The 23,889-nt window shown below is 35.2% G+C and overlaps 1 protein-coding gene across 1 annotated transcript in view; it reads right to left on the bottom strand.

Moving 5' to 3' along the window:
• Positions 1-22,990, bottom strand: part of LOC108907559 (sodium/potassium/calcium exchanger Nckx30C) — a 140,566-nt gene extending 117,576 nt beyond the window's left edge. The window contains exon 1 of the mRNA XM_018711297.1: positions 22,247-22,990. Within this exon, the coding sequence (XP_018566813.1) occupies positions 22,247-22,990 (744 nt within the window). The remainder of the gene's footprint in view (positions 1-22,246) is intronic.
• Positions 22,991-23,889: the final 899 nt, after the last annotated feature.

Raw genomic sequence — 23,889 nt, 5'->3', positions numbered from 1 at the left:
GTTTATTATTCTAAAAACTGTGGTGTCATTGAAATTATTTTCGCAATTTCATAAACATTTTCTTACATTGTGCTCAACAATTTTTGTTTAAAAAATGTTTTGATGTACCTCTTCCTTTACAAAAGATATAAGACGATATGTTCAGATAAAAATACTGATTCGAACAAGTCTGTTACTGATTCTGTCAGAGTCAGCAAAAATTACACAGGGCACAAAACTTGACGAAAGGTCACACCCAAAAATCAGACCTCACTTGCCTAAAGGTTTTTGGTGCGCAGAATCCAAATCCGGTGTCAGAATTCCTTCTATACGTCACGTTTTCGGGATATCATAACCTAAAAGTGCAAAAAACAGATTTTTTTGCTATATCTGAGCGTATATCACAGAGACAATTTTTTTTTCCTAAAAACGAATCATGCCGTCTAAAACTACCATTCTTACCCTTCAAAACGCTTTTTCAGATTTGAAAAATCTTTTTTATTCGCGGAGATATCACTGAATGAAGTTAGGTACTTTAGCGTTTTTATAACAGTGGTACTAAAATCGAAAAAAGTTCTTCAGAAAGCGGATATTTACATGTTTTTTGGGTCGCTCAATGCGAATCTGACCTCCAAATTATTCTATTCTATCACTTTAGAATTCTGAGATTTCCTAACCTAACACTGCAAAATAATTTTGAGGTCAGATTCGGATTGGGCGACCCAAAAAACATGTAAATATATTACTTCTGAAGAACTTTTTTCAATTTTAGTACCACTGTTATAAAAACACTAAAGTACCTAACTTCATTCAATGATATCTCCGCGAATAAAAAAGATTTTTCAAATCTGAAAAAAGCGTTTTGAAGGGTAAGAGTGGTAGTTTTAGATGGCATGATTCGTTTTTAGAAAAAAAAAATTTCGCTCTGTGATATAAGCTCAAATATAGCAAAAAACGTGTTTTTTGCACATTTAGGTTAGGATATCTCGGAAACGTGACGTATAGGAGCAATTCTGACGCCAGATTCGAATTCTACGCACCAAAAACCTTCGGGCTAGTGAGGTCTGGTTTTTGGGTGTGAACATTGTTGCCTGTGTTATTTTTGCATAAATTTACATTTACTAAAAAAATTTAATACTCATATTATTTTTGAGACAGCTCAGGAAGATTCTAAATTAGCAGTAACAGACTTGATCGAAATAGTGTTTTCTCCAAAAATATAATTTTATACCTTTTGAAAAGATATCGAAAAACTTTTTTAAGAGGGCTCTATAGCAAATAGGCAACCAGCAATACATTTTTATAGATTTTATTACACAGTTTGTCTAAATATGAATTAATAACAGACTTTCCTCCATTTTAACTAAGATTTTCAATAAAATCGAGTTAGTTTGAAACTCAAATTGCTTTTTGCGGTAAAGAAATTTGTAATTTAAGATGCTGCTTGTTCAAAAGCGGCAAATTACAAATTTCTTTACAACAAAAAGTGATTTGAGTTTCAAACTAACTCGATTTTATAGAAAATCTGCGATAGAATGGAGGACAGTTTGTTAGTTGTGCATTAATTCATATTTAGACAAATTGTATAATAAAATCTATAAAAATGTATTGCTGGTTGTCTATTTTCTATAGAACCCTCTTAATAAAAGTCATTGAGAAAACTGATAACTTTTGTATGATGTAAAAAAATATGTGTGAAATTTCGAAAAATAGTTTCGATGACGCCATAGGGATAAACTAACCAAGATGGAACTTTAAGTCAAATACTTCTAAGATCCCCGCCTTCGGAATTCTATTTGCTATTTCCGATTTCTTGTAATGGGGACCAACCATCAGTTATGGGTAACCTTGCATATGATACATGAGACATATCTACAGTATATCTATATCTCAAACCAATCCTCTGAAATGGGCAAGAATATCTGTACTTTCTTTAAAGACAGTCCTTACTAGAAAAATTTGAGAACCACTGGCACGTATTGTATTGCGTTGGTGCTCAAAAGTAACATACAAAAATAATTTTTTATTTATAAAAGTTTAAGCGAAATGTTTGGAGCTCCCCATTACATTCGTTGTATGAAACAAATGTAAGAGTAAAAGCCGTAGGAAACTTTATCATTTTTTTTTAATGCCCATATCCCAAAAACAGTTAAACATCATTTTGAATGTGGGTGAGATATAACGTACCAAGCGTTGCTTTATACCTACTGTCAGAGAGTGAGCTACTAATGTGTAGGTGCTATGAAAGCAAGATGTGTAGCATTAGGCGAAATGAAGTTTTTAACTAATGACATTGAGAGGAACAACTATTCTGCAGACTAAAGTCCCATCCAGCATTGAATTGCAATATTTAGTAAACAGTCGGTAGAATCACCAGACAGACTGGTTACAGTCAAGCCGACTGATAAATGATCTGGATGCTTATCTGCCAACATGTTTTGACAGCAGGTGATACTCCAATAGAGTGTAACCCATGTTTTAGATAGAAACAGCTTTGTAAAAGGGATATTTATTGTATAATTCGCTTTTTCTAATAGAGGTTTAAAAACTCACATGAAAATTTCATTTACTTACATTATCAAAGCCTACTTACTATTTTTTTCCGTTGCCAAATTTGGAAAGTTACTTAACAATATTTTTACTTTGACTAGCTTGATCAAACTCATGTTGTCTGCGTGATGCGTAGATCAAGAAGAGAGTCCGTAGTAGGAGTGACGAAGACAGGAGACATTAATAGCAGCACCTTTTGTGCTATAAATTTACTCGTAGACAATATGAATTTGGCCAAGCCGTACGCCACTGGATCTTGCACCCCCTTATAAATTAAAAGAACACAAAATGTTCTCTAATGCTAAGTAAAACAAAAAAAATCTGATGTACAGGCCCCTTGAAAATTTTGTTCTTACATTTGGAGGATCCATTATATACATACAAACATGAAAATACTATAATACTCAGTTGAGCAGGGATATACAGTATACAGGGTGTTTCTGAAATAAGTGCGTTCCTGGCAAAGGGTGATAGAGGCACGAAAATGAGCAATTTTTATTAAGCAACTGATAGTCTAAATGTTTCTGTTTTCGAGAAAATTAACTACAACAGTAAACTATAAATGTAAGCCGACCCTGTGCATCTTGTGCACGTGCGTTGTGAGTTGCAGTGTTACTTAGTCGTCGTGTAAAACTAACAGTACCGTGTGGCGTGTAGCACGGGAACAATTATTACACCCCTATCATTTACAAAGGGTTCAGGCATTAAATAATAATATTCAGTCCCATGTGGAAATTTGCCAGTGGTTTTGGCATGCAATAGCACGAGGTTCGGATTTTAGAAGTAAGGTGCTTTTTCCGGATGAATGTTGTTTCACTAGAGACAACACACTAAATTTTTACAATATTCACTGCTGATGTGATGCAAATCCTCACGTTGTACAGAGCTCTCGATTTCAGCAACGGTTTTCAGTGAATGTGCTGTGTGGTGTTTTTGTTGACAGAATTTTGACCGTCGTTTGGAAGCATGTTCATCAGTACATGGAAACAACTTAGAACAATTTTTGTAGAGCATATCGTCTATTGGTAGTTATTCGTTTAATTTTTGTGTTGCTTTTACACCAGATTTGAATAGATTTCAACAATTTCGAACAGAAAATTTAAACCGTCAATACCGCCACAGCGCTTCCGCACTGTGGCGCGCGGCAGCTTCGACATCAAACGGACGGCTGCTTGCCACACATGTGAAAGTTGCTTATTTTCGTGGAACCCGCACCCTTTTCAAAGAGCGCACTTATTTCTGAAACACCCTGTACAAGTATCTGAGAAATTACTTTTAGTAATATCACAAAAATACTTTGTGATATCCATTCAGCAGGATATATCTCAGTAGGCATTAATTCCAGTTTATAGTTAAGTTGGTCCAAATTGTCTTTTCCACTGGTCGATGGGACGCCACCATCTTTTTTTGGACACCCTGTAAGATCCTCCCTTCTATGTTTCTCTTTAATTCTAAAATTGTAACTCAATTTCATTCAATAATTGTTAAGAATAACGTTTCCTGTAAAGCCAATATAAAATTAGGGTAAATTTAGCTATTACTATAATAAATATTGTGTATAAACAGCTTTCTTACACTTCCAGGAACTCACTACACTATACCCCGTTGTATAATACCCTAGTTAACTGATTACCTTTTAGGGGACTAATGCCTTCAAGGCAACACCGCCCTCATATTTGTTTGTGCCTCCGATTTCTAATCATTCTAAAAGAACATCGGCGAATTTATTTCGTTGGTAGGCACACTATGGGAATTTCATTTTATCTACTAAATTTTAAATAATTGGAAGGATCTCCTATTTCCTGCCGGTTTATCAGGCCTAAAAGAAGAGTGGGATTACGAGCATGTATAAAACATTTCCAGTTTTCCCATAAGAAATAACGAGTGGGAGATAATGAGGTGAATAATATGTTTTTATTCTTCCAAGAGGAATATCATGGACATGCTCATGCATTATGAAAGATGAATTCAGAGGTTGGAGGACAGTAGGTACTAGATTTACATCTAGATTTTTTGTCAATGAGTATTAGCCCAGTTACTGTAGCTGAAAATATAGTAATACCTCCGAATTTTTTATAACTGCATCGATTTTTCTCAAAATTTGGAATTAGGCTCATCTTACCCCCCACTTCAAAACCTATATATGTGCTAGGTGTGTTTTTTATTCTTAAGGGATGAAAACCACTCCTTATTGGAAAAAAAAGAAAAAATACAAATTTAAGCATTTTATGTAATCAAATCTTTTTTATTTGTGCAGTATGAGTAATTTCATGTACTATCTAACATGAATGTATCCCAAATTTTCAACCCGGAAAAACCTTTAAAAACCATCCCTTTGGATGAAAATAGTATATTTTTTTTTCAACTTGCAACGTTTTAATCATGCATTTTTATCAAATTAAAATTGATTTCTTGATTAAAAAATCTTTTTTATCGATTGCAACTTTTCAACCCTTAAAAAATACCCCTTCTTTCGAAAATAAAATGAAAAAATATTGAATGAGTAGAAACATTTTAAATGTGCAATCGTATTAAATAAACATTTATTCCCTTATTATAATATAGTATAGTACTGGTTTAATCGAATATACACAATATACTAAATACGTATCTACAAAAAAGATCTAAATTCTTCAAAATTCTTGTTTGATCTAAATTTTCCTAAAATTATCACCTATACACGTGTCTATTTTTTTTACGATAACTGTCTTACTTTTTAAGATTTTTAATCGTACAAAGGCAGGGAATTGTAAGGGCTACGTGAACTGTTGAGTTAATCTTTTTTAAGCCCTTCATTTTTAAGTTTGAAGGATTTAAAGGGCTCGAAAAAGGTGGTTCTCTCATTCATATGATAACTTAAAATGGCGATATCTCGATTAATATTAATTTTAGAGGAATAAAAAATAAAGCAAAATCTTCAGCAAAAATAAAGCTATTTTTTTTTTACTCCTGTATTTTTTCGTACACCCTTTAATTTTTAAGTTACAGCGTAAAAATCGAATTTTTTTCAAAAATTTTAAAAAAATAACATTTTCAAAAATTAAGTTTTTTTTTCGAAATCATGCTTTGTAAGTGAGCCAAAGACCCAGAACATATTCTTAGAACATAAATGAAGAAATCTGTAAATGGATTGCATTTAATTTTAATTCTGTCGCCAAAGGCATTGATTTGTTTATTAATTTTTTCTTAAAAAAATGAGACTATCATGTTATTTCGATCATATTTCCGTTAATTTTGATTCTAAAGACTTTTAAAACAGCTCAATTTAAAGGTTTTTCAAAATACTTTAAAAAAAGGTCCAAATAGTTTTTTTCCTAATATTTATGGTTTTGGCGTTATTCAACGTTAACTGGTTCCAATTTAGTTTTTAGCTAAAATATAATAATGTTTAAGAATCCATAACTCGGTTTATATTGCAATTAGAGAAAAACAAATGCCATTAGATATGTTTTTTTATTACTTTTTATTACCTTTCTTTTTGTTCATTACAACTTTTTCGTTAAATCCAATGGTTTCAGAGTTATTTGCAAAAAACTGTCCGAAAACAAACACTTTTTCAGTAAAAAATCAACATTTTCAATGACGAATTACTCCGACAGTATTGGATTATCCAAAAAACTTTATATAACATTCTTTACTTAAAATTTACTCCTCTATCGATTCCAGTGGTTATTTTGGGCGTAAAAATTTCCACCCCCAAGAAGGGGTGGGAACTACCCTCAGGGCAAAAGTACACTTCGGCACTATATAAGTTTTGTTCCTCGAGGCATTCCCCACATTCAGTCAAAATTTCACGTCAATCGGTTCAGTTATAAAGAATTCGGAGGTAAAAACCCTGAGTAAGTAGTACTTTTTAAGGAAATTATATTAGCGGGTTATTATCTAAAATTAGTAATATATTCTAAATTAAAATACTTAGAAACCTCTCTGTATCGAATTTGAATGTAAATTTAAAAATTATCGAAATTAAACATTGCGCGTTCAAATATGTATTTGTTGGTACTTATTATCTGCAAAATGTCTAGCCATAAAAGGCTATCTTTAATAGTATTTGGTGACTTATCAACAAAAAACAAATAACTTTGAACATGACCTAATTTCGTCAAACGGAAATCGGATTTGGATTCAGATACCCCAAAAACCTATTGGTATAATAATCTAGTCTATCACACATTGAACTTTTCTGCCGTAGGGCTGCGTTATTTGCTTTATGCTAATTTAATTTTTGTTTTCAGATTCTATACTTCGGGGGCCTAGCTGAACTTTATGTAATGATTGATGATGAAACTCTTTGGCCTAATAAAGGAAAAATTGGGTCATTTTTTGTACCGACAGAAACAAATCGATCGAAATTAGTATCAAAATGAGATTTACGGTGGTTTCCATCTTGCTGGAATCGCAAGGCTTGTCGAATCGGAAAGTTTTATGACGAAGTACCTATATAAATATAACCAATACATTTTCTTTCGTGACTTCAATTTGGCGAACGAAAAGACGAATATGCAAATCTAAATATAAAATCGCTAGTTTTTATTGATCTATTACAAGCTAAACCGAAGTAAAATGTACAGAAACTAGCTACTACTTTATTTGAAATACGCAGTAGATACATGGAAATAAAACGGAGGCTAATTTTATGTGAGCAGAAGTTTTACAATGCAATTTTAAGTCGGATTTTAATAAAAACTTTGCTAGGTGCATGAAGAAAGATAAGAACGTTATTAAAGTTTCAAATCAATGCTCTGTTTTCCAGGAATCAGAATATCAGATATCAGTCAGAAGTTTCAAACATGATACGGTGCCTGTGATGCTTATCTGTTTTAAAAAGAGCTGCCATAAATCCAGGGGTTACTGGAAGATCATTTTGTTGAGATACAGGGAATCAAAGATGGTTTTGGAAATCAAATTTTGGTCATATAATTGTAAAAACTATATATTACATTGGAATTTAGTCTAACCAAGTTTTTGAAGATTCTAAATATGTTAGAATTGATATTATAGAGGTCCTTCGTGGCGACATTTCGTAACAGACCGATCAAAATAACTCATTTAGAGGGGAAAAAAGAGAAAATTGTTACCTGGACTTTTATAAGTGGAAATGGTAAAGGGGCTTGCAATAAACGAAAAAAAAAAAAATAAATGCGTGAGCAGGGGCGGCGGATGGTCGATTTGGGGGGTTGAAAAGTTATGAAAAATTGTATCATTGGGATTTCTGGCGAAAGTTGACGTCAAATAAAAAAGTATCCGGTACAAAAGTTGTAGATCATGCAAAAATCTACAATTTTTGTAGAGGTCACTTTTTAACCTAACCTCAAAATTTCCGAGAAAAATGCGAAAAACCTGTTCTTTCCTGATTTTCGTTTTTTTTTCAAAGAAAAATTCTACTTAAAAAAATCATCGTACAGAGTTCCGCCGGTAATCATTTTTTTCGTTTTGACATATACTTTTTGACGAAATAAAAAAATTTGTAATCACAGTTCAAAAACATGCTCAAAAATGCAAAAAAGTAAAAAGTAATTGTTGATAATTTGTTTAAATTTAAAAAAAATAAAAACTGACTACACCATTCAATTGTACGGAAAAAATACAAAAAAAACTGTCTCATTGTTTGACCTAAAACTATTTTTGTACAGTATTGTCATACATAAGTCGAATAGTGAATAAATAAAATAAATAATATTTTTTTTCCGTAGGACCGATTAGTGTCCTTATTTTTTTTAAAGTTTGATGAGTTAATAAATATACAGTGTGTCCAAGATAAGGATGGAATAACATTAGGATCTAGGAAGCGGTAAGAGATACGGGGTGTTTCAGATTAGAAAAAAGTTTTTTTTTTTTTTTTATACCTAACAATATGCTGTTTAGAAAGTTTTAAAATTCTGGGTAGTTCCGGAGATATCCGGAAAAACCCGAAATTTCGCAAAATTGTTTAATTTTTTCTGGCTTTATTTGAAAACGAATTTTAAAATAAATTACATATTTACAATGCCACTTTTTTCGCTCTATACAATGGCGTCAACATTTTTGCAATCCGCCGTTTCGTCTTCGAGGGGCCAATTTTTTTAAATACGTCGCTGCTATTTTTATGACAAAATCTAGTCATTTTTAATTCTGAATTAGATGATATTACTATTGTAATCGCTTAAAAAGTTTTTAGCTTGTTTTAGCTATAATTTAAAATTTTTCCTGAGTACGGCTCTGAACGCTTTCAAAATATCTATTGGATGAAGTCATAACAGTATAAAAGTCAATACCGCACAAAATATCCAACAATTTTTTACCACTGTTAGCAATACTAATTAGAAATAATAAAATATTTCATAAATTCGTATTATTTTTTTATTAGGTACAACTTTTTAAATTATGGATTAAAATATTGTTTTTGATATTTTGTGCTGTATTGATTTTTATTCTCTCCTCTCTCTCGGATTTCGCGTCAACAGTAGACTTTGCAATTGCTGAAATCGCAAATCATCCAGATAATTTATCATTTGTGAAAAAAAAATTGTCAAAACTTCTTCATTTTTTTATCTAAAAAAAATTGAGGTTATTTAAGACAGAGAAATGTATACTCTCACCAAGTTTCGTCAAAATTAAATTATTTTTGAGGAAATGAGAAATAAAAAACGAAAAATCAGAAAAGAACCGGTTTTTCGCATTTTTCTCGGAAATTTTGAGGTTATGTTAAAAAGTGACCTCTACAAAAGTTGTAGATTTTTGCATGATCTACAACTTTTGTAGTTGATACTTTTTTGTTTGATGTCAACTTTCGCCAGAAATCAGAATGATACAATTTTTCATAACTTTTCAACCCCCCAAATCAACCCTCCGCCGCCCCTCCTCACGCATTTATTTCTTTTAGGTTTATTATAACAATTTTCATTTCCACTTATAAAAGTCCAAGGATAATTTGGTTGGGGCTATTTCTGCTCTTAAACAAATGGTATCACTTTCTATTATACTTTTTCGGAAACACGATATTAACGGAGTTACATAACCTCAGAGTTATTATTTTTAAAATAGATATTTTGTGATAAATTCTTCCTTTTAAGCGATTTATTTGAAATTTTTAAATTAAGCCACATAATATTAAGTCATTAAAAGATTTTACAGGTAGTTATTTGGAGCAGCCTTAAAAACAGTTAAAATTGATTTATTTTGCAGTACCTATAACAAAGTAAAATTTGAATATAAAAGAAAATTGTGATTTATACAACAGTGAGCACTGTTATATACAGGGTGATTCATAAATGGTGACCAAAAATAAAACCTCGTATTCTTTGGTGAATTTTAAGGGGAGTGTTTCCTATAAAGTTTTTATCTAGGACGCCTGTATCCTTTTAACGAAACTTTCAAAGACTCCCCTTAAAATTCACCAAAGAATGCGAGGTTTCATTTTTGTCACCATTTGCGAATCACCCTGTATTCATAATTAAAAAATCAAAACCCAGTTAAGCAAATCGTCATATAAGAAACGTAAACGGAAGTCAATTTTTTTGCTCAAACTTTTTAATAGTATGTTTGCTGATATCCAGTGCATGCATCCAGTCTCTTTGAAACCTTTAAATCAGAAAGATATTCGGAGCTCACACAAGATGTGCTGCTGATGATGACGTTCGTCATATCACCACGGTTTTTGGTCTTTTTCCAGTGTTGATTGGAAATAGCATTTCAAAATTCTAAGTGGCAATTTCGCGTAGTGCTTCTTTAACTAAAATAAATAGAGACCTTCTCCATTAATCACTTCCCGTTAAAAAAACATCACTTGTCTAGTTTCAACGCGGGCTCTCATCATACTTAGGGTATTCGAAGGTATCAATCACGAGCCATCATTCCTACGTCCTGCCAGTTCAGCAGTTCCAAACAGTCATTAATAATTTATGCTTAAAGTGTGGGTTACCTATCTACTGAAATCTGGATTAGGGGCAAGCATGAATTATCAATCAGCTGTGGGTTTTGTTTTTCCGTGAATAAATGTATCTACTACGTGCTGCGTTTCTGTTTACCAAGCCATCCTCGTTTAATTAACTAAGTGATTTTCCCGATAACGATAAAAATGTAAGGTTATGAACATTGGAATTCAGGCGGAACAACGCTCTGATAAATTTAGCAGGAATGCTGCGAAATTCAAGAGTGGTCTTACATAAATCTAAAATAACAGTAATGTAAAGTGACGGAAAAGGAAAAATTGCCCGAATCCAGAGAGACCAGATGTCAGAATCCAAACCGAATAGCAGTTTCCGAGAATTCGTGAAACTGTGATCGAACGTCCACTCTGGGATTTCGCAGTTCTGTAACCAGAGCGGAAATCTCTGGCCACTATGAGTACACGAATCGAATTCAAGCGTATTCCTTGCTTTTCAATATGTTGAAGCTGTGAGATTAACATTTAGTGCCAAATCTGCTCAAGACTTTCTGTGCTTGTGGCGAAGATCCTAAGGATTAAAAACAAAATACTTCATGTAGCCCGAAATCTTTGCAGTTCAAGGAGACCTAAAAAGGCAAGGCAAAGCCTACAAAGGACAGTGATATAAGAACGAGAACCGTTTCTCTCTTGACCAAAGGCCAAAGGCTTAGTGGAACCAACGTTATTCCAAGGATGTATCCAGGTTATAGGCAAAATAATAGAGCGTGTTCTACTCTCACTAGGTCCAAAACCAAAATTAGCCATCGGGCTAGATAAGGGTGCCACGACAAAAAGGACCGGTTGAGATCCCGATACGACTTTTTTCAAGAAACGGAGTGTTGAGTGTTAAAATACTGAAATTAAATTTACAAGGGATTTTATTTTAAGTAAATAATATTCCAATGATTAAAATGGGAAAATTTTTTCATATTTAGAATCCTCAAATATTTTATTATAAAAATGTTCTCCTGTTTAATGTCTATAAAATACATCATATTCAAGGAAAAACAATTGTCATTCAGTGATATACAATATAGTGTGAAACTATATGAAATAATATACAAGATATTCCATTAAAAACAATAGTTTTATCACTCTTTTTAAAAACATTAATTTATTTAAAAGAGATCCTATTTGATAGCATGTGCACAATACTGGATTTTCTAATTCAACTGAAACTTTACCTGATAACAGAGGTCCCGAATATTATCCATCATGTCATATTAAATTCTTTAAATTATATGACTCAAATTGTCCACCCTGGATCGAAATACAGGCACGTAATCTTCTTAAGTTAGTTGAATCGAACACGCTGAAAAAATTCATGTTGAATTAGTATGGCATCGAAAGCTTCATCAATACGTTGCCGCAACTCTTCAGTGGTAGTCACATTCTTTTTACGTCGCCCCATAAATAAAAATTATCCGCATTTAAATCCGGCGAACGAGGTGGCCATGGTATAGGCGGGTCATTTCCACGACCAATCCATTTTCCCGGGAATGATCGATTTAAAAAATCCCGCACTTGCTGAGCATAATGTGGAGGAGCTCCATCTTGCAAAAAAACAGGTTTGCTCGTAGTTCAAGAGGAATATCGTCTAGCAGGTCTGGAAAATCATTTTCCAAAAGGCCCAAGAATTGTGCGACAAAAACGAAGGCGGGCAGCATGATCTTCTTGAAGCATATCATGAACCCTTTGAAAATGGTAAGGATACAATCCATTTTCCCTAAGCAACTACTATATGTAAGTATTGTTTGTTCTAAAGCGAGCAGACGCTCTTCTTACACTCGCAGTAGGATTACGTTCAAAAAATCTTAAAATTACTTCGTCTAAATCATACCTACGCCTCCTTGGACGGCAACATTCACGATATCTTGGAGTTGGATATCTTGGGCTCCTGATTCCATAGCTGTTGCATGAATTTTCCGAAACAATCTTGCAGAAGGTTGTTTTCTATCAGGAAAACGTTGTCGATACTCTCTTTGAGCCGCCAGACTATTTCCATCACAGAAACCATAAATAAAATGCATATCGGCATATTCACTGTAAGTAAAAGCATGATGGTTCATGGTTGTAAAAAAATTTAATGAAATGCAAAGTTGAGCATAAAGATCACAACTAAGAAAATAAAGAAACATAAGATTTGGAAGGCCATATCTCAGTAACGGTGCTCCGGAAGACCAATGTTTATAGGAACTTTTTTTACTATTTTTAGCTCTACTTTCACCACTTAAATTTTGTACCAACTTTTCCAAACACCCTGTATATTACCTGATACAGTTGATGATGTTTTTGGTGACAAACTACAACTACAGTTTGTATTCTATTTTATTTTCTTCTTTGTAACAGAGTTAGCGGGTTACCTGTCTTGTAACGTAAACAAAATTTAATCCTATTAGATAAGAATTTAATCTTTGGAAATAAATAATCAGAAAGGTAAGTATGAAGTTCATTTTAAAAAAGATTTAAATTCCACCTGCAAAGAATTTACGATTTCGTCTTTAAAAGCTGAAACATATGACAATACTAAGAAATAAAATGGAAATATTCACAACATTCTCTAAAACTGCAACCCCCCCCATCCTTTTTAAATGGAAATGTTACATCCCGTATAACTCAACTTTAAGTATGTACTTCCTATCTCGAGTACCAAATCCCTCTGGGCTCATATTTTTAACTTCGACATCTCCGTCTCAGCGAAATAGGTAATATTTGAACCGCACAGTTTCCCCGAATGGTCATTATAATTGCTAACTTCCTAATGGATCTGCACGTTGAAGATCCCCAAGGAATCCTTCAGTTAATACCGGCCCAATTTCATAACTATCCACTCGCTCATGACTTTATAATAGCCTGTGGTGTAGGGCAATAGAATTCAGTGAATGAAATAATAGCCTTGGAAAACTGGGCTAGTCGTAACACCCACTGATTTGGCCAAGTCTCATTAGCAGTGTAAACTTTTAAGATATTTCATGTGATGTATCTTAAAAAACAACATAAAACTATTGAGCTGGTTGATTGGGAAATCTAATTACATCGAACTTAAAGAGGGCGCCACAATTGTCTCATCTGTAATGATAAAAGAGATGGCTTGCAAGTACGATTTTATATTGTAGGTACAGTGCCGGCCCTTTGAAAGTGGACGACTCTTATAAGCAAATTGTCTACAATTGGCCTTTGTGAAATTGACTTGAAAATGTGAGGTTCATATCGGCTGTCATTATGTCAAAAATGTGTGTCTATCATACTAGTTCTAGTGAGCAAAACAAATCCAAATTAGGTAGCAAATTATTTATTTTTCCAATACTGAAATATACAGGGTGTTAAAAAAAGAGTGTAAAATATTTCAGGAGGTAATAGTATGAACCAAAATAAGCAGAGAAGTCGTAATAAACATGGGTCCGCAAAGTAACGGTTGCGGAGATATGGACCACTATTCGTTTTTCAAACATTTTATTTTATTAGGAATAAACCGGCAAAGGAAGCTTTTAACAAACAAAAAACAAAGTTACAGAAGATGTTCAAAGTGCCCTCCGTCCATTTCCAAGCAGGCACGACATCTTCGTCTCAACGATATTCGAACTCTTTCGAAAACACCCTCCTTGGTTTGGATTTCTTGACACTTTTGATTAATCCGTAGCTGCAGCTCTTCCAGGCTATTTACAGGAGTACCATACACTAATGTCTTCAAATATCCCCAAACAAAGAAATCTAGAGGGTTCAGATCAGGCGATCTTGGAGGCCATAAAACAGGTCCGGCCCTTCCTACCCATCTATGTGGAAAAGTTTGGTGTAAATGCTCTCTAACGGCCATGGAAAAATGAGCTGGAGCACCATCATGCTGGAACCACATTTGTTGCCTCTGATTCAAAGGAATGTCTTCCAAAAACTCATACAGTGTGTTCTGCAGAAAGTTGAGGTAAGCAGCGCCTGTTAATCGGTTTGGTAAAACAACAGGACCTAGAAACCTGTCACCTACAATACCCATCCAAATGTTTAATGAAAAACGTGCCTGATGTCCAGATTCTATTAGAGCATGAGGATTTTCGTCGGCCCAAATATGCGTATTGTGAAAATTAAACACTCCATTTCTTGTGAACCCGGCCTCATCAGTAAAAAGAATGTTTGCAAGAAAACGAGGGTCTTCAGCATCATGACGTAGAAACCAGCGGCAAAAAACCAAACGTGCTTGATGATCATTTATTGGATTTAAGGCCTGTACTCGTTGCACATGGTATGGATAAAGCAGTTGCTCGTGAAGGATTCTCCAAACAAGAGGACCACTAATTCCTACCTCGGCTGATATTCTCCGCACACTCGTACCTGGATTCTGCTCTACCAGTGCTAGAATTTCTTCTTCTGCTCTAGGAGTGGATACCGACCTTGGTCTTCCGGATAAATGGCACTGTTTGCTCAAGGAACCGGTATCACGCAATCTTTGGTGAATTCTTCCAAACATGCGTTGTGAAGGAATCTGGCGATTTGGATAAGCGTCAACATAAAGACGTCGCGCTTCGGTGGCGTTCCCATTAGCACGACCATACATGAAATGCATGTCTGTTAATTCTGCGTTAGAGTAACCAGCCATAGCGAAAGAAAACTTGTGCACTGAGAACAACTGTCAAATACGTACTGTTTATTTCACTAAACATCAACCAACTATTATAAGAAAATACACAACGTTTTTGCAAAATAAAAAAAGGGGCGAAAAAACATAAAACATTCCATATCTCCGCAACCGTTACTTTGCTGACCCATGTTTATTGAGACTTTTCTGCTTATTTTGGTTCATACTATTACCTCCTTAAATATTTTACATTTTTTTTTTTGACACCTTGTATTATACATTTTAACGGCCATTCAATCGCCGTCAACGAGATCTAAAAATGAAACACTTTACGTCGTAAAAAAAACGCGATTCGTAAAGTTAGTACTTTGTCCAAGCACCATTTTTGTCTATGACACTGTAATCTACATGGCATTGATAAAATTAATGCTCTTGTTATAATCCTCAGTGATGTTATCCCATGCGTTTTCAATTGCCTCCCAAAGTTCTTCGACGTTAACTGGACGGAAGTTTCTGCCGTAAATTTTTTTCACCATATATCCCCAGGACTTTGAGGGCCAAAGTAAAACATCGATGTTGTTATCAATGAACCATTCTGACGCAACTCTTGAGGTGTGGATTGCACAATTATCCTGCTTGAAAGTGAAATTCTGAGGATACAGCATGGTCACAACAAACATCAGGACTTTGGCTTATCCAAGCCCAAACGTTAATGGAGAATCTATCGCTGCGCTGTGTGGGTTTCACATAAGGCTCCAAATACCTTATAATCTCTGGTGGGTAGACACGGACAAATATAATATTCTCCCAGAAGTTGTTTGGGCTTCCTGCAAATTGTCTTGCAAACTCTAACCTCTGTGCTTTATACTGGGGAGTCAAAGTAACTGTATTTGCGGCCACATAATTCTTCAGCTCCGAATCTTTCACCCGCTTCCTTGCAGTTCGCACTGATCCAGGAAAGTTCGTCTCGAAGGAAGCCGCTACAGCCATGTCAAAAGGATTTATTCTTAGGTGGTGCTTACTTTTCGACGTCTACCTCCGTGAACATAACGTACGTGACCCTCCGTAATCCATTTTTCTTTGAGTTTAAATATGCTGTTCTTGCATACATGCAGATCATCCGCAATGACCAATCATTCTGAAGTAAAGTTATAGCTCTCACTTTCTCTGGTTCCGTTAAACGCGGCATCTTGAATTACCAAGTAAATTACTAATGACACTGATATATAAAAATTTGTCATAATAAGAAGTAGACCACATCACATTAGAAAAATAAATCGTCTACTTTCAAAGGGCCGGCAGTGTACCTATATTCACATTCAGTTCGACATTTGTTAAAGCAAGAAAAAAATGGAAGCCAGTAATTGTTGAAAATGAAAAGGAAATGGTGCTTTGCTAACGTTAGGGGAAAATAGAATAATCTGTCAGCAAAATTTAGTTTACCCGGAAATTATGCTATTTTATTTGGGATACTAAAAAATACTGTTTATAGTACTCCAGTAATAACAAAGGAAAATTGTATGCATAGAGTGAAATTTTGCTGACAGTCTGCATCTGTCAATTTTTGCCTAAAAATCAAAATATCTCGAAAACGGTCAATCCTAAGTATGGAATATGTTTTCAACTTAAAAATAAATACTCATTCCAAAAATGCAATAATATACAGGGAGTTCCATTTAAAATAAGAAAGTTGTTATCGACAGTACGATGACCTTGAAAATATTTTAACTAGGTAGGCCCCACGGTCTGTATCACATCACCACAATTTCAAATAAATCCTTCTAACGGTTTCCCAGATATCCACCGATAGAGTTCGTGTACACCCTGTATAGTTTTGTAAGCCACAAGACAGCGCTGGTCGAGATCGAAATTCAACCGCCGGACTTATCCACAGAGCCGAAGACATACCAAGTCGGACTAGACGACGTTAACGACGTCGTTGGCAAAGTAATCGCCGAAAATTTTCAGTTTGGGTTTTCTGGAAAAACAGCTCAAAGTTCAAGAGTCAAAAGTGTGAAGTTGCTGAAATTAGATGCCGATGCACCTTCAATGATGAGTCCAGATCGCCTTAAGAATAGCAGAAATCGAGAGATGCCTTGTTGGAACTTTAGCGGAGTCATCAGTAAGGGCGATCGAACGTCAATCTTGATCAAGTGCAGTTCATTAATCAGAGCAAAGTTGGCTAATTTAAAAACAACGCTTACTCTGTGTTTGTTTACTAGAAATTTCATCTGTTTTGTGTTATTAAAGTTAATCTTCAAATAATTTTTAAACTACTAATCGTACTGAATTTACTCTACAAGAAATCCTTCCTTATTTTCAGTCGTTATTTCTTCTGCACTCGTTGGAAAGAAAAAAAAATTGAACTAATTTACTCGAACATTACCGCCACCGTAATGGAAACATTTTGCTAGGGTACAAACAAGCCCATGCCATCTACCTGCAGATGCCGTCCTGTAATGGAAGCGTGTTTTCAAATTGGTAGGAATAAATTTAAATCAAAGCGACCGCCGTCAGTTCCATTACTCATTATTGACGCGTCAATTTGAAATCTGAATTTGGACAAATCATCGGCCATTAGTTTCATGGGTGCCCGCAGACATAAGCTTAAAAAATCCAATTAGAGGTATGCGATGACGCGATTGTCGTATGGCTAAAAGAGAAATAATTTGGAACGTTTTATGTAGCTACACGGAACCAAACATTTTTCCAAGAGATATAGTTTTATACGCATATGCTCAATAACACAGGTGCGGTCTAGGAGGGAGGGCAAAAGGGTCACTTCTGTTAAAATTTTTTATTCTTTAAATGTTTAAAGTATGCTCGTACATTCCAGGTTTTTATTTTGTTTTTAATACAGTGTGACCCATTTGTTTTATGCCACCCTGTAAGTCTTTATTTATTGTGCAATTTTAACCGGATTTTTTTTAAGATGTAGAGCTTGATGAATTCTGTTTTGTGAATGAAAATGAGTATGATCTCACAAAATCCAAAGTGTACTATGTCCGTTTTTAGGTAAAATCCTAATATTTCCTATCTTTTGTGAAAAAACTATTCACAACTCCCAAAAATGGACCAATGCCAAATTTTATTAAAAAAATTCAAATAAAAACCAAATAAAAAATTGAAGTCTCTACTTTTTGTTTTATTAATTTATTGTTGATATCAAGTTGTTCATGAAACAAAACAAAAACAAAAAAAATAAATTAAACTTTAGTAACGTGGTATTATAAGAATTATTAATAATCTTAGATTTAACAAATTTAAAAATAAAATAATGAAACTCAAAATCAACAAAAGTTAAATAATTATATTCTTGTCACTTCTATCAATCCACCATTTACTTCTATGCACTTCTCAATTCTTTTACGTACGTTTGTAATTACTTTTTGTATTTGGTTTAGGGTTCATTTCTGCACAGGCTTGCATTATCCTAACACATAGTTTGTGGCCTTGATTTATAAACATTTTGTTTCAATAAATTCCAAACAAAAAATTCTAATGGCGTCAAGCCCGGGGATCCCGGCGGCCAAACGACTATTTCGTCGTATCCAATAATTCTCAAAACGCTCGTTTAACCATCCTCTCATTGCAGAAGCGTTATTAATACGGGTACCATCTGATTGAAACCTCAAATTAAAGAGATTTCTTAAAGGCAAATCATCTAAACTAGTGGAAAAAATTAAGGGATCAAAAAAAAATCTAAATTTTCGGCGATTTATCAAATGGCTGTATCTTTGATAAAAATGGTCGTATTGGAGTAAAAAAAAGCAATTTGAAGCTTGAAGTTTCTAATTTTTGGATCTTGCAAAAAAAATTTTCAAGTAACACGTATCGCGCAATCTTAATGAATATCACGAAAAAAAATTTTTCGAAATTTTTTTCGATCTTATTTTTAGTGTACGGACTTGAAAAAAAATTCCAACTTAACCACCGTATGGATTAGATAGGTTGTTCATTTATCTTCAATTTCTTGTTTTTTTTGGTCTCGATACGACCATTTCTCGCTGAGCTATCGGACTTTGAATGAAAATGGATCATTTTCTCTTTGTTCATCGATATTTCAGAAACCAATCACAGTGGGGCAGAATCCCAAAAAGCTGGCCAAAAGTCAAAAAACAAAGTTTCTAATTCGGTAATTTCTACTGTTGGTTTGGCTAGAGTAATATCCCAAGTCTCAGAATCCATTACTATTAGGGTCAAATTCCCTATACCTGCTTTTTAAATCATTACAAAAGCGACCGCTGCTCGAGCAACATCTTGCTCGCGCGTAGGAACAGAAGTAATAGTTGTGTTTAAATGGTTATAGAATTTCGTAGAGTTGACTGATTTATCTCTAATAAAATGGAATCAACTCATAAATGTACGTAGATTATGAATATGTAGGTTAAAATATTCAATATTTTTACGAAAAATAGTAATTCGCTACCAAACTTATGTGAATTTTACGTTATAAAATGAAATAGTAATTTAGTTTTGAAGAAAAAAGTTTAATAATTCTGCAGAATTCTGTCATTTAACTTATTGGACAAAAAAGACAAAACTATTATCTTTAAACTAAAACAAAAATCAGCTGCCTATAAGTGCCTAACAACTTTTTGTATAGGTTTTTGTAAAATGTAGAGTAAAATGAATTTCACCTTCTCTGGACGATGTAAGACTTGGGAAGATTGCAAATAAAGACGAAATTTTCTCAACTTAAGAAGATTTTTCATCAGATGATTATTCTTTTGTTTTATGAAAAAACTGGAATTTTATATTACAACTTTGGCACGGGATTCAAATAAATCACTCTCGATACATATTTAATGAAATATATAAATAGTCTAATATGTCATTTGTCATTTTTACATCTTCTTCATGCTTGAGAAATGTGACATTTTGTATTTCATAATCTTTTAATTCTTAATCCCTATTTAAAAAATATTTCTACTTCTGATATGGCTATATTAAATCCTCCACATTGAATTTTGTAATTCTGACTCCAAATTCGTCATCAGCGACCCCAAAAACCCCCGAGTAACAAATTTCAGATCGATTTTTAAAGATTTTGACTTTTGGCCAGCTTTTTGGGATTTTGCCCCACTGTGAATGGTTGCACAGAAAATCGACGGTGGGTTTCAGAAACTTGAATGAATTCTATACAAGGTCCTGGTACGGTTTTTTAGAAAAAAATTTTTTTATCCTTAACATGTCTGAAAAATTGTAAAAAATAGGACTTTTAGGGGTCTTCTAGAAAATCACCTTTGAATCATTTTTGAAACAGCTTGTCTCATTGAGAACTTTATTAATATAATGTACTAATGTATACTACTTTAACTTACTTGTCTGTCTGGGTGCCTCGTATTAAAAATTCTATTGCAGCATTTTTTGAGGAACACACATTATCGCCAATAAATCGTACAATTTCTGTTTTGTCTCTTAAATGGTATATTTTTCATGATTATTAAAACGCGATAAACTACACACTAATTTGTCACTTTTGACAATTAGCTAACTATCTCATTTTTTGTTTTGCTTCATGTCAACTTGAATCAACAAATAAATTAATGAAAAAAAAGTAGACTATTATTACTATTAATGAAAAAAAAAAAAACACAATAAATAAAGATTTTATAGGGTGACTTAAATATAAATGGGTCACACTATATACAGGGTGTCCGGAAAGGTCATGTCAAAAATGAAGGGGTATACAAGGGAGGTCAAAATAGATGTAGTACTAAATAAAAAAATATTTTTCCTATCGGGCTTCGTTGTAGAAGTTATTAGCCTTCAAAGAAAGAAATTCGTTAAATGGACAATTTCGTCTGCTCCTGTATAATCCAGGCATATTCAATATCAGTTTAAACTTGGAAATGAACGTTACCATGAGTTCTTTAATTGCCCAAATTTCATTGTTGTCATGGTAACGACCTAGTAGTTATAATTGGAATTTGTTTTTCAAACTTCTTTCTTTGAAGGTGATAACTCCACAACGAAGTCAGATATGATTTTTTTTTATGAAGAACTACAACTACTTTGACCTCCTCTGTATATGCTTTCATTTTTGACATGACCTTTCCGGACACCCTGTATAGAATCGCCATTTTTTATGATTTTTAGTAATAGGTGTCTCATTTTATTTTAGTTCTTATTTTAGTATCTCGAATGCCACAAACGCGTAGGTACACAAAAATTTGTTCCTCTACCGATTGTCCTTGCTGAGTTTTCTTCGTAGTAACCTTTTACACGAGCAATCAGCGGCACGTTATTCACCGCTTTAGTGTATCGATTGATTGCCAGATTGCACTATCCAGCCTTGCCCTTAAGCAGTGCGAGGCAGTAAATATGTTAAAATGCTGGATACTGGGTCGATCTTATCAAGCGGATTAAGTGGCTCACGCCAAATTCTCATCATGCCCCTATTTCTTAACCTATTTAACATAACTGTCGCCCGCGGGAATTTGCCACTGCTCTAAGTAACTAAAATATGTTTAGTATATTTCAGAACAAGGCCAGGATTAATACAGAACAGATTGTCTAGACGATTAATTTCTAGTAACGCGTATATAGAAATTTTGCCTCATTGTTGAAGACATACAGATATTCAGATTCGAGAAACAAACTATTCAATTATGTTATGTCGGTTCCAATAAGGATCTGGTCCACTGTACTTATACGTCTCCTGAATCTGAATCCGAATTTGTCTTCAACCACATCTGATTATTGCAAAAGTTAGAGAGGTCGTTCATTTAAAATCTGCTGATGATTTCGTAACTAATAAAGGTATGGTCAAATTGTAACAGAACTCCAATTTTCTTTTCCAATTAAAATTACTTTTATCATAGAATGATATGATAATGTCAATGTAATAATAAACTAGACGTGTACTAAAATAGAAACAAGAATGGGAATATGTTAGCGTGATATGTTTTTCAGAATTACAGATTATTTAAAAAAATATTGGGTCGCAAGTATGCGCGGTCATATATAGAGGTTATCTGAACTCTCTGCGATAGTACAAGGTTAAATAGTATAATCGGAATAAAAACATGTTAAATATCGCGTTCCTATTGCAGTCTTCAGTTGATTTATAACACAGGAAAAAAGGATTTCTCTAAAGGACTTCAGTACATCTACGCAATGTGGTGTAGCATAAAGGGTTGACTTGTATTCTAATGATCCCAAGTTGGGCAGAAGAATGGAATGATTGATGAGGGGGAATGGCGTAGCGACCACACTGATGGCTGAGGGGTCGTGCTTACCGTTGGCATGAGCTGGTCGGTGCTCCTCACCCTCGTCACTTTGTTCTTGTAGATGAGCTTCTTGACCAGCCGCTCCATGGGCTGATTCCACTTCATGAAGCTGACGTAGCTCACGTAGAAGCTGAACAGCACGAGGGCCTCGTACCAGTAAATACTGTTGTCTCTGAAGAAGATGATAAGCGTAATGAGGCTGACCGAGTAGAAGAAGCAGTCTCGGAACAGGGGCCACCAGGTGAGCGTCAACACGGTCCTAGAGAAGATCGCGCACATCCCAATCACGAAGAGGATGTTGAAGACGGCCGAGCCGACGATGGTGCCGATGCCCACGTCGTCGAAGGACACGAAGACGCCGATGACGCTGGTGAAGAGCTCGGGGGCCGAGCCCCCGGCCGCCATGAAGGTGGCGCCGGCCACGTCGTCCTGCAGGTCCAACTTCTCGATGATGACGTCCAGCGAGGGCACGAAGAACTCGTCGCACACGATGGCCAGCGCCACGAACATGTACACCACGCCGAGGACGTGCAGCACGATGGCGCCCTGGCGGAGCTGCTCGGACGTGAATAGGTCCTCGGGGAAGAGCGGCTTTTTCTCTTGGGCCGTGGAGTTGTTGAACATGGTGGGCACCGGCGCCGCCGTGAAGGTGAGGTTGCGGCCGTCCGGGTCGAAGCCGTCCTCGTCGGCGGCGGCGGTGGCGGCCGCCCAGAGCACGCAGAGGAACGCGGCGCGACGGATGGTCATAGCCATGGCGGCAACCGGTCGTCGGTCATTGCCGCAGCTAGGCCTGGCGCGGACTAGAGGCGCCGCTCGATAAGCGCCGAGGCGGTCGACGCGCAGCCTGCGCCAGTGCACCACCCGGCGCGCGTCAGCGCCACGCAGCCCCCCAGGAGACCGCCTCCAGCTACGCAGGCAGTTACACGCCGCCGCCGCCGCTGCCGCTTCCTGAGGGCCACCGATTCACGCCGCCTGGACGGACTGGGATGTTTAACTTTTGGTGGGAGCTGATTGAACCTCGACTTAAATTGGAGGATCATAAATTACACAGCCACACAAAAAAAAAAGTTGGGTATACTTTTTATGCGACATATATTTTTCGTAGTAATTTGGCCTCCTGAACACGAATCTGGGATCAGAATTGGCCCATCACGTCACAATTTTTTCCTAACCTCAAAAAACTTGTGAAAAATAGTGAAAATTGATGAAAATTTACTGGGAAAATTTGGAAAAAAATTTATTTCCACATCAAATAGTACATTTTTATGTAAAAGACTCTGCTGAATTCAAATCCACTGTCAGAATTGAGCTAGAACGTGTGGTTTTTTTTCTAACCTCAAAAAACCGAGCAGGAATCGCTATTTTCAAATTCTGAGCGGATTTTGACCAGATTTTGTATAAAGGGGTTTTTTGGGTCGCTGATTACGAATATGAATTCACATTGTAAAAATTCAAGATGGCTGATCCAATATGGCGGGTGTACTTTTTTGAAATCCACCGATTTCAGTAAAATTTGGCATCATAAGGATTGCTGGTTGATCTCACCTTCATTAATCACACATCTGGAGCCAGATTTTCATAAATCAAGGTAAAAGATTCCACTCCGTCTAAAAATGTGACTTCGCTTAAAAAAATGACTTAAGGACTCTACA

This window comes from Anoplophora glabripennis, unplaced genomic scaffold (assembly GCF_000390285.2).
Source record: "Anoplophora glabripennis isolate ALB-LARVAE unplaced genomic scaffold, Agla_2.0 scaffold276, whole genome shotgun sequence".
NCBI classification, from domain to species: domain Eukaryota; kingdom Metazoa; phylum Arthropoda; class Insecta; order Coleoptera; family Cerambycidae; genus Anoplophora; species Anoplophora glabripennis.
Note: the sequence above shows the minus strand (reverse complement) of the source record. Positions and strands in the feature narration are given on the sequence as shown.